General features: G+C 34.4%; 1 protein-coding gene across 1 annotated transcript; it reads right to left on the bottom strand.

Moving 5' to 3' along the window:
- Positions 1-767: 767 nt before the first annotated feature.
- Positions 768-5708, bottom strand: LOC128167495 (uncharacterized). Its single transcript, XM_052833252.1, has 3 exons — positions 5486-5708; positions 5159-5213; positions 768-3765 (listed from the first exon to the last, which is right to left on the bottom strand). The coding sequence occupies exon 3, from the start codon at positions 3763-3765 to the stop codon at positions 1735-1737; it is 2031 nt and encodes a 676-aa protein (XP_052689212.1). The 5' UTR covers positions 5159-5213; positions 5486-5708; the 3' UTR covers positions 768-1734.
- Between the last annotated feature and the right edge of the window lie 10497 nt (positions 5709-16205).

The following is a 16205-nucleotide window of genomic DNA, read 5'->3' on the forward strand; positions in this document are numbered from 1 at the left end:
TAATTCTAGAGATTCTAGACTAAGTTACCTAAAACTTTTCTAAACTAAGTGTTGCTAAAATAAGTATTTAAAACAGCAAAATTTGTTTGTGAAAGTGATCAGGGCTCAACAACCTGTATCATTTTTGGTAATAAGTATTCTTAATATATACATATAATAAGTTTTTTTAAAATTCAAACAAAGATTTGCCTCATCGGCGGTCTTACCTTGATTAATTTATTCAAATAATGTTGCAGTAACTTATAATTTTAAATTTATGTTTGCGATAAGCAGTCATTGAATCAAACCCGTTAATTTCATGTAAGTGTTTTTAATACTGTAAACGTATTACATTTGGCTGTGTATTTCATTTAGCGTTTTGGCGGAATGTGGCTTCCGCTAAATCAAGTATATCGCTAAATGCCATGCACATGTGTATAAAAATAGCCAGATTCAAGAATACGCTAATTCAAATCCACGCCAACTTGTTCAAAAACTATTTTCTGCCATATATCGTACAAGCCAAATATAATATGTTTACAGTAATACTGTTTTAAAATTCTTTAGCGTGTGTATTGTAGTTTATAACTATAACTTCTCAATAAACAAAATCTGCATAAAAGAAATCAATTATCTTACTAAAATATAGAGAATCCATAGAGCTCAGTCATTTAATTGTAAAAACAACAAGTATTAAAAAACAACAATTTAATGAAACAGCTCAAATTCCGCTTTTATAAATAAATCATATTTTAAAAATGATTTTATTAAAAAAAAATGAGTCCTGTATTTGTCAATGATAAAGAAACCTATTTACAATGAAAATCATTGTAGAAAATGAGATATAAATAGAAAAAGTATTTAACAACTGAAGAAAAAAATAAAATACAGCAGTGAATTAAAAGAAAACCTAGAGTAATTATATTTTTATACAAAATATGATAAAACATTTTATTTAGAAATTACGTATGTAAAAATAGAAACATAAACAATATCAACAATTTAAGCAAAATTACCTTTACAAGGTGAAAAAAAAAAGTTATATAAACTAAACATTGGTAGTTTCACAGAGCTTTGTCTGTGGTACTGTAATTTCTCTGAAAAACCTTGGATGGAATATTCATGCTTAAACAATTTCTAAACATCAAAATTTAAAAAAAAAACTTATACAATCGCATAACAAATCTACTGTCATATTGTTCCTTAATGCACGGAGAAAAACTGTTTTTTCGTCATGTAAGAATTATTAAGAGAATGTTTGCGATAGAAAAAGACAGTGCATAATTTATTCCTAGTCTTTTTAAAAGCCAGAGTATCTATCTATAGTTTAGTCCTGTATTGTGCATTAAAAAGACTCAGTCATAGAGAGCTTGGTTTTAAATTATTTATTCAAGCAATTGATAAACCTGATGATGTTTGAGAAGATTTTGTTGATTTTTGAAAAAATACCAACAATTTCTGAATAATTCTTAATTATCTTCCCTTGATGAGGGCCTGACAAGTTAAGTTGAAATCGACCCAGTGGTGTTAGAAGTCGAAAATGTAAACAGTTTACGGATGGACGGACGGACAGACAGACAAGTGGACGCCAGGTTAGTGATCAGAATAACTCATTTAAGCTTACCGCTCAGGTTAAAATAATTTATCCATAATATAAGAGTTTAATTCAAATAATGAATGATTTTGCATGTGGTGTGAAAATGGTAAAAACATCTTTTTGTTAATGTATTTCATATAAGAAATTTGTTTCTTTAGTTATATATCTTTCAAAAAAGAACACAAGCGTTCGGTTTCGGAAAAATTTGTTATAATATCAGCTAAGGCATCTAGTTTTTCCCGAAAACAACCGTTTTTCAAAGATTTCTTGATGGTAGTTTTCATCTTGTTGTATTTTTCTTTATCTTCCGCAGTTGTAAATTTGGCATCAGGTTTAAAAATACTAAGAATTTCAGAATGATTCTCTCTGCTACTTAAGAGAAAATCTTCTAGGTCCCCATCTCTCCAAATAAATGTGTTTTCCTTTTTTGCCAAATCAGTAGAAAGCGCTTTGAAACCGTAAGGGTCAACAAGAAAATCCGAAACGAGACCTCCTTCAAACCTACTATAACTTGAATAACTAGGCTGAATTTTCTTAATACGCTTGGTTGACTCTTCTGTTTCAATAATTGCGTCCCTATCCAAGACTAAGCAAAATTTTATGTTCAATTTGTTGCAAAACTCTGATATGTTTTCTCTTAACTCTTTCCCTCCAATAGAACATATCTCGTGACTCAATATTGGAAGAATATCTTCATAAGTCTTTGAGGACCGCTGTATCAAATGTCGAAAGATTGCTTCCAGAACACTTTTGTCAGTGCGTCCTTCCACAAAAAGAACTTTTGACGAAAATAAAATTGCTTTTAAGTCTTCCATTTTTACAATCTTCAAATATTTATTGCTCTCAAGTTTGTCATATATATTAACGACGTCAAACGAGACATCATATTTCCTGGAAAAGAAAAAAATGTTTTCTAACGACATGGAGTCGATAAGATATGGACTGTGTGTTACAACAATGATTGTTTTGTGTCTACTTTCGTGATGCAGCACTTCTTTCATACGCTCAATCATCTGAGGATGCATTCCGCGATCGGGTTCTTCTAAACAAATTGTTTTTAGTGTCCTGTGAGCCATTATGAGAGAAAACTGTTTTGCCTCTATGATCCCAACTGAGGTCTTGAGCAGTGGAAACTCATTCATTCCATTTTTGACCTGAATTAAATTTATACGATTCGCATTCGGTGCTTCCTTCCTAAAGACAATTTTACTGGGATTTGTTAAAAAACTGAATATTTCTTGCTCTTTCTTTTTATCTATAAGGTCGCTGTCCAAAAGTTCGGTAATAATTTCTGCATGAACACAAGTGCCTTCGTAATTCTTTGCTTTATTTTCCGATTCTATCAATTTACTTTTTGTCCACTGAATTGTGCCTAGTCCTCTCGTGGGTAAAATTCCGACAAATTGTTCCTCAACTATTCTCCATAACTCTTGACACACATGGTTAGTCTTATTTTCTATTTGCTGTGTTCCTATTTTTCTTAATACTTTTACAACGAAATCGTCATCAAAGAGATCTGTGATCCCCTTGCTGATCTGACTTTCCTTTGTTTCTATGTACCCTCTATCTCTATGAAGGGCACCATGTATTTCGGCTAAAAAAGGTTCAGAAATGTCAACATCCTTTTCGAGGTTAACAATTTTACCGTCACGTTTCTCTAAATATGATTCAGAACGAAATTCTATTTCTTCTCCTAACGTGTACATAATTACTTTGTGAAACATCGTACCTTCCTCATCCCTGTCCACTTCTTTGTCTTTCTTCTTTGTACTTCCCTGTTCGTCTCCCTGTTCTTTCATTTTGTCAAGCTTATTCTCTCTTCCTTTTTCTTCTTTATCTTCTGTTTTCACTTCAGGGTTTGCTTTTACTTCTTTGTTAGTTTGCATTGTACTAGAGTAATTGTCAGTATTGGCATCTACTATCATTCCTGTTATAACCGTTGGCCCATATTTATCGATATCAAGATAAAATTCGCAGAACACGTATGCTCTTTCATTTGAGTGTGCTCTGTTGGTCAAAGATGAGTTGAGTCTGCTGTGCATACATCTTCTGATTAGTTCAAGGACTGCCGTTTTTCCAGTTGAGCTTGCACCAACAAAAATGTTTGGGCTATTTTTGGTTTTGGAAAAATCAAAGACAAATCTCTTTTCGAAATGAACAAAGTTCTGTAGAACCATACCACGAAGCATCTACAAATTATCACCAATATTATGTTTTGTTTTTGTCATATGAAATTTAATCATTTGCTCTAAGGATTTAAAATTTGATAACGCATTACATCAACCACACGGATACTTAATTGCGGTTATTTAATAAAATAAAATAATTTGTTGTTTTAAACGGAATGTAACAGTAAAGGACAATTAAGAAGAAATTAAAACTCGATGACTATCTGGTGTTATATAGGGAAAACATATGATTTTAAAATACATGTATGTATAAAAGTGAAACAGGAAATTTTTTGAAGAAACAAAAACTCAAATAAGGAAGAGGAAAATGCGATTTTATGAGTAGAGTTTTACATTTGAAACAACCCATTATTAATTTGATCATTCTAATTGAGTTGACAGTGACAATACAAGCTAGTTTGCGTGTTATAAAGAACGCCACGTAAATAATTTATCAAAACTTCATTGTTTAGATAACATTACTCACGAAGGAATATAGTTATTGGATATTTGTAGAAAGTAACCCTATTGTAAATATCGCATCAAATAAAAATGTACATCTTTCTAAGAACTGGACAGACACGAGAGGTAACGCTTTCCTCATTGATACAAGTTTATTCGAGATTTTCCCCATTGATTTTTCACATCAGTATCTTCATTTTCTAGATAAAAATGGATAATCGGGATCTACCGGCATCTATCTTACATCCCGGAAAAGGGATTGCATAATGTTATAATAATAGATGTTTTACATTGAAGACAAATAACTTTCTGCTAGGAATTTAAAGTCAGCGAAGGCTCAGTTACGATTTTTAAGTATATAAATATTTGACAACCTCAGAGGTTCAGTTAATTTAAATTAGCGCTCAAGAGATTTATTTTCTTTTAGTTTTCAGTTGTGTGCAATATTAGTTAATGTCAAACTTGCATTTTAGCTAGTTCTCTAAACTACCACAAATCCCAAAACTATCTTTGCTTTAAGTGTTTAAAAAGAATGACATATTATAATATCTTACGTAAAACTGAATAAGATATATCCTATTATAACAAACTGCATATGAAACCGTAATGAAGTACATGTTTAAATAATCATTTATCTAACAGAAATCATCCTTTTAGTGCAAAAAATATTACATAAGCATTGATGACTGTTCAATGCATCATTTGACCCTAAATATTAGGCAATAGCAAACTGATTTAAAAGAAGCATCTATCGTACTTAAAGTTAAACGAGAAATAGTACACTTTAGAAGGACTATGGACAAAAGATAACACACCATCAAGTCCTGACCTTGTATTTATACTTCAAAATCTATTAGTAAGAATGCACATTCCTCTACACCATGGGCATTATACATCGGACATAAAACAGAAACTATTTTTACAACACACATTTATTATTACAAATTATTACCTTGGTAACTGGCGTATTAACATTCAATTTCTATGAGGTATGCCAATATTACTTCCTAAAAATTTAAAAATTCCATATAAATGTTAACACTGCAAAATTTGAAATCAAATCACAAGGATGATTAGAATTTGTGCTTAAAAAGATTAGGGTCAGCAAACCACCATACACTTTTTTAATTTTCTAAAAGTTGTATATGTGATAAATCTATTATTCTTTAAAGTTATTGAAATAATCAATGAAGAAATATATAATACTGATAGAAATAAATGGAACCACTGATCAGAGCATGCAGTTAACAAGATGGAGAACGATAAACTATAAAACTACCTGTTGCAATGATCAATGCATTGACCTGATCCATCGTTGAAATATATGGTTGTAAACTGATTTACATGTAATTCTTTGTCAAAATCAGTCATTTCATGTCTTCCTAGTTTACTGACATGTGATTCTACATGTACATGTATACATCCGGAAACTCTGTCAGTAAAGCTTGTTCTACGCTCAGAACATGGATGTGAACAAAAATACCATCAGTACCAATGCTATTGCTAGAAATATCAGGTGTATATGCTTACTCTGTATCGCTTCAAGCAAAATGCTGAACAGGAAGTGATCTGTGATTTATAATTTCACATACTTCAAATTCACTTTAAAAAAATAATTATATATATGATAAATACAAATAATATATTTGGTGTTTAACTTATTTTTCCCTTTAGTGTGCAACGCCATGCATAGGTAAAAGCAATGTTTTGGCTTGTCTTTATGGCCGATTGGTTAGCGCTGGTCGTGCACTGCTAGGATTTTAAAGAACGGCTGGAGTGTAAATTCATAATGGAATGACCTTTTCTGTTTAGTTTTGTTTGTTGAGAATAGACTGAGAGTTACTGATATGTTTGTGCGTTATAATTAACATTTCTCATGTCAGCATCTAGAACCAGTCATGCTGTTTGATGGAATATGACTCCTTATCCAATAAGATACGTGCTGTACCTAAGCATGTAATAGTTGGACAAGCGTCTCTTTCTATGAGAAATAACTATGAGAAATAATGGAGATATAATATGAGAGACCATCTACCCCAAGTTTCGAAATTCAAACTATTAAGTAGATTTTTTTATTTAATTGTATATTATTCAAAAGTTTCTGTAACGTTGGTTTTATTTGACGAATACCATGAGAGCTATACATACAAAATACCATGTAAATTTTAATCTTTAAAAGGATCTACTTCATTATCTGTCGAAGTCCGAGTACAAACGAGGAAATATAGGCATCCTATCTGTTGTTGTTGTTGTTGTTGTTTTTTTTTTTTTTGCTAATGCAATTAATTTGTTTTGGAAAATAGGATTCTTTAGTGCGGCAGCTGGACTTACTGAATATAACGTACGCTTACGGGCGTTTATCTTAACAAAAGAGAAAGAATGCCACCACCACGCTATTGGTGGAAGTGTTAAAAATACTAATAAGAACACTAAACAATTGGAAGGGTAGAAAGTGTAGATGACAAATCTATCATGAAATAATATTTGATATTAAAATGTTAGTTATCTATATCACATTTTATCTATAATTTCTCTTAATTGAAACTCTTTGATTATGTTACAATACTTGCTTAATCATCTTAATTTAACTCTTAAATTGTGGACTTGATATCAGTGTCTCAATCAGATTGAAGATTTACTCAATGTTATATACTTATGTTTATAGTGCTAATAACTATTGTTTACAATTCTTATTCATCGTCATCAGTCATGAAATAGTCTTAAGATTGTTTGGGTGTAACGTTTAGATTTTTAGAATTCACCATACCGACCTCAGTTTATATTAAGTGTTTTTACCATCTAAAGCATTTTAGTCTTGTTGTCGCCGGAAATACAGAAACTCTTTTTTACCCGGTGATACAGCTCTAAATTTAAACATCAGAATCCATGGAAGGTGTCCTCAGTAAATGGAAAGGACAGTTCTTGTAACTATAGTTCTTCCGTTTATCCAAAAGCATCACATCTTTGTTTCATTATAAACTACCAAAGTAAAATGAGACAGAGTTTTGATTGACGTGGAGATCAGATGGAACTCTGTAAGTGCTTCATTATCTCCTAACCTCGCACCCATGCCTAAACATGCTAGCTAAACTTTTATAAACTCTGTTTTCTATTTTGATGCATGGTTGAAATTTGGTAAAGATTCTATTATCTTTTGAAATGTTACCTCATAGTTTGGTTAAACTGGACGTGCAAGCTAAGATGAAGAAGGGAATACAATCACACAATATTTCTCTACTGGCTTGTTTGTTAAATGCAGTATCAGAAGGACAATATTTTGCTCATGAGATAGAACACATGCTTTTGTAAGAAGACTTGTTTGTCCAATCACCCAAATCAAGAAGCTGAAAGACAGCACAGAGGCACCAAAGAAAGGAAAACTGACTGATATTGCACCAGTTTACCATTTTTTTAGTGAAGCGAGGTTGAAAACGAATCTAAAAGAAAAAGAGTGGAAACAAATTCAACAACGTAGTAGGATATCAAAGTCAGCAAACAAAATAAATAATAAATACAGACATCGATGATTGTTTAGAAGATGGTGTATGTACCTGGGTAAACGTGGACGTGAGCAAGCTTCAGAGCATGAAAATTAAAGATATGTATGATATCAAATTGAAGAAATAGATATCGAATCAACTGCTTTATATTATTGAACAGAAGAATTCTCGTTTATTGCTAAGACTGTTTTAAAAAAAAACCCAAAGAACTGTCCATCTCATATGCATATTCAGTAGGAGTTGTAATTAAATGTCAACTGTTTGGTTGAAAAAAAATTGTCTTGATCCCAATGCTTCCTTATGACAAACTTGAGAAAATTTAGATTTTTGATAGTGTTTAAACGTAGTTTTCCGTTGCAGCACATGTTCTTCCGTTCTTCCGCTGTTTATTTAAATTTAGTTGTGTACATTTACAAGTATGGCTGTGTGAGTTATTGCACGTTTTATTGTAAAGTTACAACATAACTTATCCATCCTTGTGATTTCCTGTTATATTTTATAACCGTTGACTGCGTTGTGGGTTTTATTTTTAGAAAATGCGTACATTTTTAATCCAATCGGGCCCCTTTTCTCTCCGAATATTCAGAAACATTATACTCCAGGCAATTTGTTGCGTGAGGATAAGAATTCATTTCTGATAATTAAATTGTACATTTTCAATAAACAAAAGACTAATATTGGCTGAAAGTTTTTATGGCGGTGGGAATTAATAATTCTAGGTCTTATCTAGGTCTGTCGATATCATTTCAATAGGTATAGCTGTACCTACTTACGCAGGCAAGTGTACCCCTAGTCTGGAAAATATGCATAATACGTTAGTTCTACTTGTAAATTCATATTTTACAATGCCAAATAAACTATCTTGAATAAAAAAGTTCAGTGAAAATTGTATATTTACAGAGTTTAGTAAGGGATTATATTTTGTGGCGGAAGGTTTTTAAGAAGAAAATGAACATTTATAATAACTAAGTTGTTTTATACTACTCTAACTTTAGCTTCCTTATTTACAGTACAGATCAAATTTTCAGATAGTTTGTGCATTGGAATATCTTGTTTTGACACATATTTTAACAATTTTTCAATATCTTTATCGGCATATTAAACTGATATTCCATAAAAAAAAAAAAAAGGTCCCGAACCCCCCCCCCCCCCCGGAAAATAAAAACATTATTAAATTTACATACTAAAATTATAGCAAATATGCCTCGGACTACCCCCCCCCCCCCCCCCCCCCGATTTAGAATTTCATGATTTTGGTAAAACATTTTAACCTACGTATGATTTTTCGGGGGAAGCGATAGGTACCAGGATTAGGAATTTCATGATTTTGGGATTTTTTGTTTTGGTCAAGATTTCTGATGATAAGTTTAGCCCCCCACCCCCTCCGACTTTCAATTTGGACCCCTCCCCCCCTGGAAAAAAATTCTGGATATGCGAATGATTAGCTACTTTATGAATATGCCATTGCGTCGATTTGTTGAAGTTGGAGCGAGCTTATGCTATACCCCCTGCGTCGGCGTCCGGACCTGGTTAAAGTTTTTGTTACAGGTCCTGCATCTTACTTATCTTCACCAAACTTGAATGGATGATACATGTGGACATACCTTAGACTTGAGAGACTTGGATGCTGAATCTGGGCCATGAATTTCATATGCTGGAGGAGGTAAAGGTTTTTGGAGCATGTTAAAGTTTTTGTAGCAGATGTCCTTTGATAGCTATTTCCAATTACTACTGGTCCTTATTTCACCAAACTTGCATAGAAAGTGTGTTTTATGAAACTGATGCACATGACAGGCTTAAACGCTGATTCTGAGCCATAGGTTTCGGATGCTGGATGAGGTTAAGTTTTTAAGAGCTGGATAAAGTTTTTGAAGCAGGTGCCCTCTATAGATTATATTTAAGTTATTACTGGTCCTAACTTAACAAAACTTGCATGGATGGTGCGTCTTATGATACTGACGCACCTGACAGGCATGAATGCTGAATCTGAGCCATAGGTTTCGGATGCTGGATGAGGTTTAGTTTTTCGGAACAGGTCACATGTTTTATCGATAATAGGTTGCATAAATGATTTGACTAAATACTAATGAATTAAAGAGAACGCTTCAGATGCAGAGCCCGATCTCCATTATCAAGGATGCTAAAAAATCGACCTCACTCAAACCTGCTTGATAGATGTGTTTGTTGTCAATTGATATAAAATGATTCCTATGATAGAGTACTCTGATACGATAAACTATTGTTTTTTTATGATACAATATGATATCATACATCACATTGTAAAAAGTTATATGATACGATATGATAATGTATTATTTTTTTGTACATTATGATATAATATTGTATGATGATATTGTTATGTATAGTATTATATATTATTTTACAATATTGTAGAATATGATATTTTATTATACATTATTTTATCGAAAGATATTGTTTCATATTACATTGCAATATACGATATTGTATCATATGATACGATATTTGTATAATATATATAGTATCATATGATAGGATATTGTAATGTATATAATGATATTGGTTTATATTACACAATAATTGCTGGGTTTTATTTGGTCAATATGATGATTTATCTACCCTAGAAGTAGAATATTTTCCGAGCCGGGGGAATATATTGTACTTCGATTGTAGCTAAATTATCGTATTGATGAAAAAAACAGCAAATATTATTTTATCATATGATTCAGCGACGAATTGATACAGACATATATTAAATTGTGTTATCAAGCAATGTTTTAGTTTTAAGCCATTGCTGAACAAACTGAGAAATGCAATGTTTCATTTGACGATCTTTTTTAGTCCAGGGAAGAAACAAGTGAAAAGCTGTCAATGTGACAGCCAACCGGGATTTCTTTTATGTGAACTGTATCCATAATCCATGTCAACCCGTATTCAGTGAAATGGAGTACCCTATATGGAATATTATGCGAAAAATGACTAAGTTCAAAAGCTGGTATTTTTTCATAAATAATCAGAAATCTAAATCCTAGCAATATGCACACCTCTGATATATGTACAAGTGATTTGCAAAAGAACAACTTCTTGTCTTGAAAACTGTGGAAGGAGTTATCCGTACAATGAGGGTACCCTTTTGGCAGCCGCCCGCCCGCCCGCCATTTTCACCATTTTAATAACTGGATTTTTCCGTTGAAAAACTCGGTTAAAAATCATATACAAATATTGACTGGTGCAACAAGGGCAACATTGATTATATTAGCCCCCGAGGGACGAAATATTGCCTGACGCGATGCTAATATTAAAATTATTGACTATTTGTCTATATAGAGTTAAATAGTGATAATATACTACTAAATATAACACATTCAGTAAAATAAAATAATTAGTGCCTGTTTTGGAGGGTAACTGTTGAAATTGACACCCCTCGAAAAACATTGTCAACCTGTCAATTTCAACAGTTACCCTCCCAAACAGGCACTAATTATATAATATTGACCTTCTAGGTCACGTGCAGGTAAAAATAACGTTCTGTTTTAGAGATAGTTTGATTTGAGCCAATCAGAAAGCTAGGAATTAATCCATCATATAATAAAATATATTATTATCTTACTTTATCTCAATATCAGATGATATTGTATTTTTGAGATGGTTCACGGTTTGTAATTGTCATTTTTTTCATCATATGATATGATACAATTTTTTCAAATTATATTTTATCATGATACAATATCATATTATGTGTCAAATATGATCGATATCATACTATATTAAACAATGTAATATCATGTTACAATATTGTGATGTATTACGTGATATGTTATAGTATCATATAATACTACATTGTATTATAGATATTACGATAATGTGACAATCCGGAAATTGTCGTTCTGCCTCTAATAATTTTTCTAGTTAGTTTTTGTCCGCCAGGTGGCGTTGTTTGAAAAGGTTATATAAGGAAGTGTTTCGCGCGTTAAGTCAGTCGATGCTAAAGCTGCGCTACAGGAAGGTTGGAAAATAATTAGGTAACTGTCTTTAGAATAAAATTGTGTTTTGTTTGGTTTTTTTTTATATACGAAGTCTAGACGTGACTGAACAAGTCTTTCCTGACTTTGTGTATATACTTTTTTTTTCTATTTAATTTATAAACAATAATTACCGTGCTGTAAGAGCCGGAGCTACGAAGAGCAGGAGCCACGAAGAGCAGGAGCCGCGCTGAAAGAGCCGGACCCATAAGAGCCGTGCTATAAGAGCCGGAGCCATAAGAGCCTAACCTGTATATTAGAGCCAGCGCATATATACCTGTACATACTTGATTCTACGACAGGCAGTCGATTTGTTTTTATAATCAGTATATGTATATATTGAATATTTAACTACAAGTCCTCAGAAAGATAACTGAGGGTACCTATCCGCTTCCATATTTCATATTCAATAGGGTTGCACGCTACAAAGTTTTGGTGGCAGCGGTGGGATCATCACTAGTAGTTTAAATTGTGTTGATTGATTGAGCATGGATTTGGAGGACATAAACGCAACAATCAGAGAGCTGGAACAGCAAATCGCTGCGTATGAAATTGAAGAGCGCGCTCATTCTACCCCTGCTGGTACTAGGAGACCTCACAGCCAAATTACTCCTGATTCAGGTATTGCTACTGCCCAATTCTTAGAAGATGATGGAGCTGGTATAAATGGTGGAAATAAAAAGAAATCAGTCAGATTGGGGTCTAAAACAGTCAACGCTTTTGCAAGGGATGACTATGATCTGAGCCCCTATCTACACAGAGATGATAGGCAGATTCCAATAGTTACACCCCGGGCACCAGTGGAAAATATAACATTTAGAAGAAAAACACGTTCTCCGACCAGAAGAGAGCCACGTCTTCCTGATATACAGGGCACGAGCTGTGTTGATCCATCGGCGAGCCGGAAAAATGCTCCAAATATCAAACCTGCGACATACGACGGAACAACATCATGGCTTGATTACAAGTCACATTTCGAAGCATGTGCAAAATTGGGTAAATGGGATGAAACAGAAAAAGGATTGTACCTTTCTGTATCTTTGAGAGGCAGTGCTCAAGGAGTTCTCGGAAATCTGTCTGACGGGAGAGAAATGAATTATAAAGAGCTGGTATCTGCTCTAAGTGACAGATTTGCTCCGCCAGATCAGATGGATTTGTATCGTACTCAGCTAAGAGAACGAAGGCAGAAAGCATCAGAGTCATTGCCAGAGCTAGGACAACATATACGGCGACTCGTTAACTTGGCCTACCCCACAGTACCGGGAGATGTCAAAGAAACATTGGCTAAAGATCACTTCATAGATGCTCTTGCCCTATCAGACATGCGTTTAAGGATTAAGCAGGCAAGACCGAAAAACCTTAACGAAGCAGTTAGACATGCCATTGAGCTAGAAGCATTCCTTAAGGCTGAGCAGAGACTAGGAGCAGTAACTCCTTCAGTAAGAGCAATGGGACAAGACAATTCTCCAGACGTAAAAGTTACATCAGAGCTGAATGATGTAAATGCATCAATATTAGATCTTCAGAAATCAATGGAGATTATTATGAAGGAGTTGAAGGAGCTAAAGGGAAAATCGGAGAAGAGATTTTCAAATGTGGATTGGAAAAAATCTGCCATATGCCATAACTGTGGAAATAAAGGTCACATTAAGAAAGAGTGCCGCTCGAAGAAAAATGAAAACTCGTCTCGAAGAGCGTTTTCTAACGAAAAGCAAGACCGAACACAGAAGGTTAATCCATCAAACTCTTCCAACAAAGTAGGAGTTGTAGGAGATGCTGGGATGTTTATCGAGGCATCTATCTGTGGTCTGGGTATATGTATGCTAGTTGATACGGGAGCCACTCTATCGGTGCTGAGAAAAGAAATATTTGATAAAATATCTAGTAAAACTGCTACTTTGAATTCCTTGGAAAAAGTAGGACACCCTGTGCTATCAGCCAACAGCGAGCCGCTTAAGGTCTATGGAAAGCTGGATTTGCCAATAACCATTGATAAGCTGATATACGATTCAACTGTTGCTGTTGCAGACATATCTGTGGATGCTATCTTGGGTTTGGACTTTTTGCTCAAGTTTAATGGTGTTGTAGATGTGACGAAACATATCCTGAAGATTAGGGATAACTCTATTTCTATGATACGGAAGGGCCACATAGGATGTTTTCGAGTTAGCATGGCAGACACCATTCACATACCACCAAGGTCAGAAATTGTCACAAACTGCAATGTTTGCATACCAGACAAAGAAAGATTGCCAGAAGGTGCAAGCATAATTGAAGGTGATGATGAGTTCTTAAAGTCAGAAAAGGGACTAGTAGGGAAAATTCTTGTTTCTAATAATGACGTTGTACCTGTGAGGCTCATGAATTTAAGTTCGCAGGTACAAGTTATACACAGTGGCACTGTTGTTGCAAATCTTTCTCCGGTAGATGACGTGATAGAAGGACATACAGACATCAGTAAGGAGAAAGCAAAACAACTTAATCCAGCTCTGCAAGATTTGTTTAATAGGTCTAGCAGTACACTAAATGCGAAACAAAAAGAAGCGTTAAAATCTCTACTGTTGCGCAATTCTGGGTTATTCTCAAAAGACGACAAGGATTTTGGTAGGACAAATATTGTGAAACATTCTATTAACACAGGTTCTCGGATACCTATACGCCAGTCATTAAGAAGAACCCCAGTGCACTGGAAAGATCACATAGATCAACAAATAGACGATATGCTAAAGGAAGATGTGATAGAAAAGTCATCAAGCCCTTGGGCCTCCGGTGTGATTCTTGTTCGTAAGAAAGACGGAAGCTTTCGTTTCTGCGTTGATTACAGGAGACTCAACGATGCCACGATCAAGGATGCATATCCATTACCAAGAATCGACGAGACCTTGGATCATCTTTCAGGTGCTCGTTGGTTCTCAACATTAGATCTTTCCTCTGGATACTGGCAGGTTGAAGTTGATCCCAAAGATAGACCTAAAACGGCATTTATCACAAAGAAAGGACTCTATCAGTTCAAGGTCATGCCATTCGGGCTTTGTAACGCTCCTGCGACCTTCGAACGTTTGATGGAGACAGTTTTGTGTGGTCTCCAATGGGAAACATGCCTGATATATCTAGATGATATAATTGTGTTCAGTAAAACTTTCGATGAAATGACCGAAAATCTGCAGAAAGTTTTTAATCGGTTGTTTTCAGCTGGTCTTAAGTTAAAGCCAACGAAATGTACTTTGTATGGACATAAAGTGGATTATTTAGGTCATGTCATTTCACAGTCAGGAGTTGCAACTGATCCTAAGAAAATAGACACAATTAAGGAATGGATTGAGCCAACTACAGTCAAAGAGGTTAGAGCTTTCCTAGGGTTATGTAGTTATTACCGGAGATTTGTAAAGGATTTTGGTTTAATAGCAAAACCTCTACATAAATTGACAAACAAAGATGTCAAGTTCAAATGGACGGATGAATGCCAAGTGGCATTTGACAAGTTAAAATTGGCATTGACAAGTGCTCCAATACTTACATTTCCAGATTTTAATGAACCTTTTATTCTGGATACAGATGCGAGTGATTCAGCCATAGGAGCTGTGCTTTCGCAAAATCAAGGAGGAGCTGAGAAAGTTATTGCATATGCGAGCCGAACATTATCCAAATCGGAGCGGAAGTACTGTGTGACAAAGAAGGAATTATTAGCAGTTATTTCCTTTGTCAAATATTTTAGACATTATCTGTATGGAAGAAAGTTTCTCATTCGTACAGATCATGGTTCGCTTAGATGGCTCCTAAACTTTAAGCAACCAGAAGGTCAGTTGGCACGTTGGCTGGAAATTCTAAGCATGTATGATATGACTATAGAACATCGTTCTGGCTCTCAGCATCGAAATGCGGATGCACTCAGTCGCCGTCCATGTAATAAATGCAAGTACAATCCAAACTGGGAGATGGAGAAGTTAAAAGAATCATTCTCAGTAACAACACATCATGTATGTGGTATTGAGACTAGAAGTAAGGAAACAGATTACGTCCACAACGAAACAGGAGTTGATGACATTTCCCTTGCAGATCTTCAAAAGGAAGACAAGGAGATATGTCTTGTAAAGAAATGGCTCCTTGAAAATATAAAACCCAGTCAAACAGAGCTAAGTTATGGAGGGGTAATGACAAAAGCTCTTTGGGCACAAAGAGATATTCTACAGGTTCAAGATGAATTACTGTATAGAAAATGGAAAGATGAGAAGGGAACAAGTTTCCAAGCAGTCGTTCCATTTAAAGCGCGACGTCAGATTCTGGAATACTCTCATGACCATAAAACAGCAGGTCATTTGGGAGTCAGGAAAACCTTAAGTAAGATAAGACAGCAATACTACTGGCCCGGATTACAGAAAGATGTAAGACACTACATAAGAGGTTGTGAGATATGCACTAAATCAAAAAGTTCAACAAAAACCAAAAGAGCTCCTATGAAAACTTTAGGTGCAGGTATTCCAATGGAGAGAATTGCTTT

Source organism: Crassostrea angulata, chromosome 10, assembly GCF_025612915.1.
Source record: "Crassostrea angulata isolate pt1a10 chromosome 10, ASM2561291v2, whole genome shotgun sequence".
NCBI classification, from domain to species: domain Eukaryota; kingdom Metazoa; phylum Mollusca; class Bivalvia; order Ostreida; family Ostreidae; genus Magallana; species Magallana angulata.

What these genes read in the sequence shown, in the direction of transcription:
- LOC128167495 (XM_052833252.1), bottom strand. Translation starts at nt 3,765, where the DNA reads ATGCTTCGTGGTATGGTTCTACAGAACTTTGTTCATTTCGAAAAGAGA.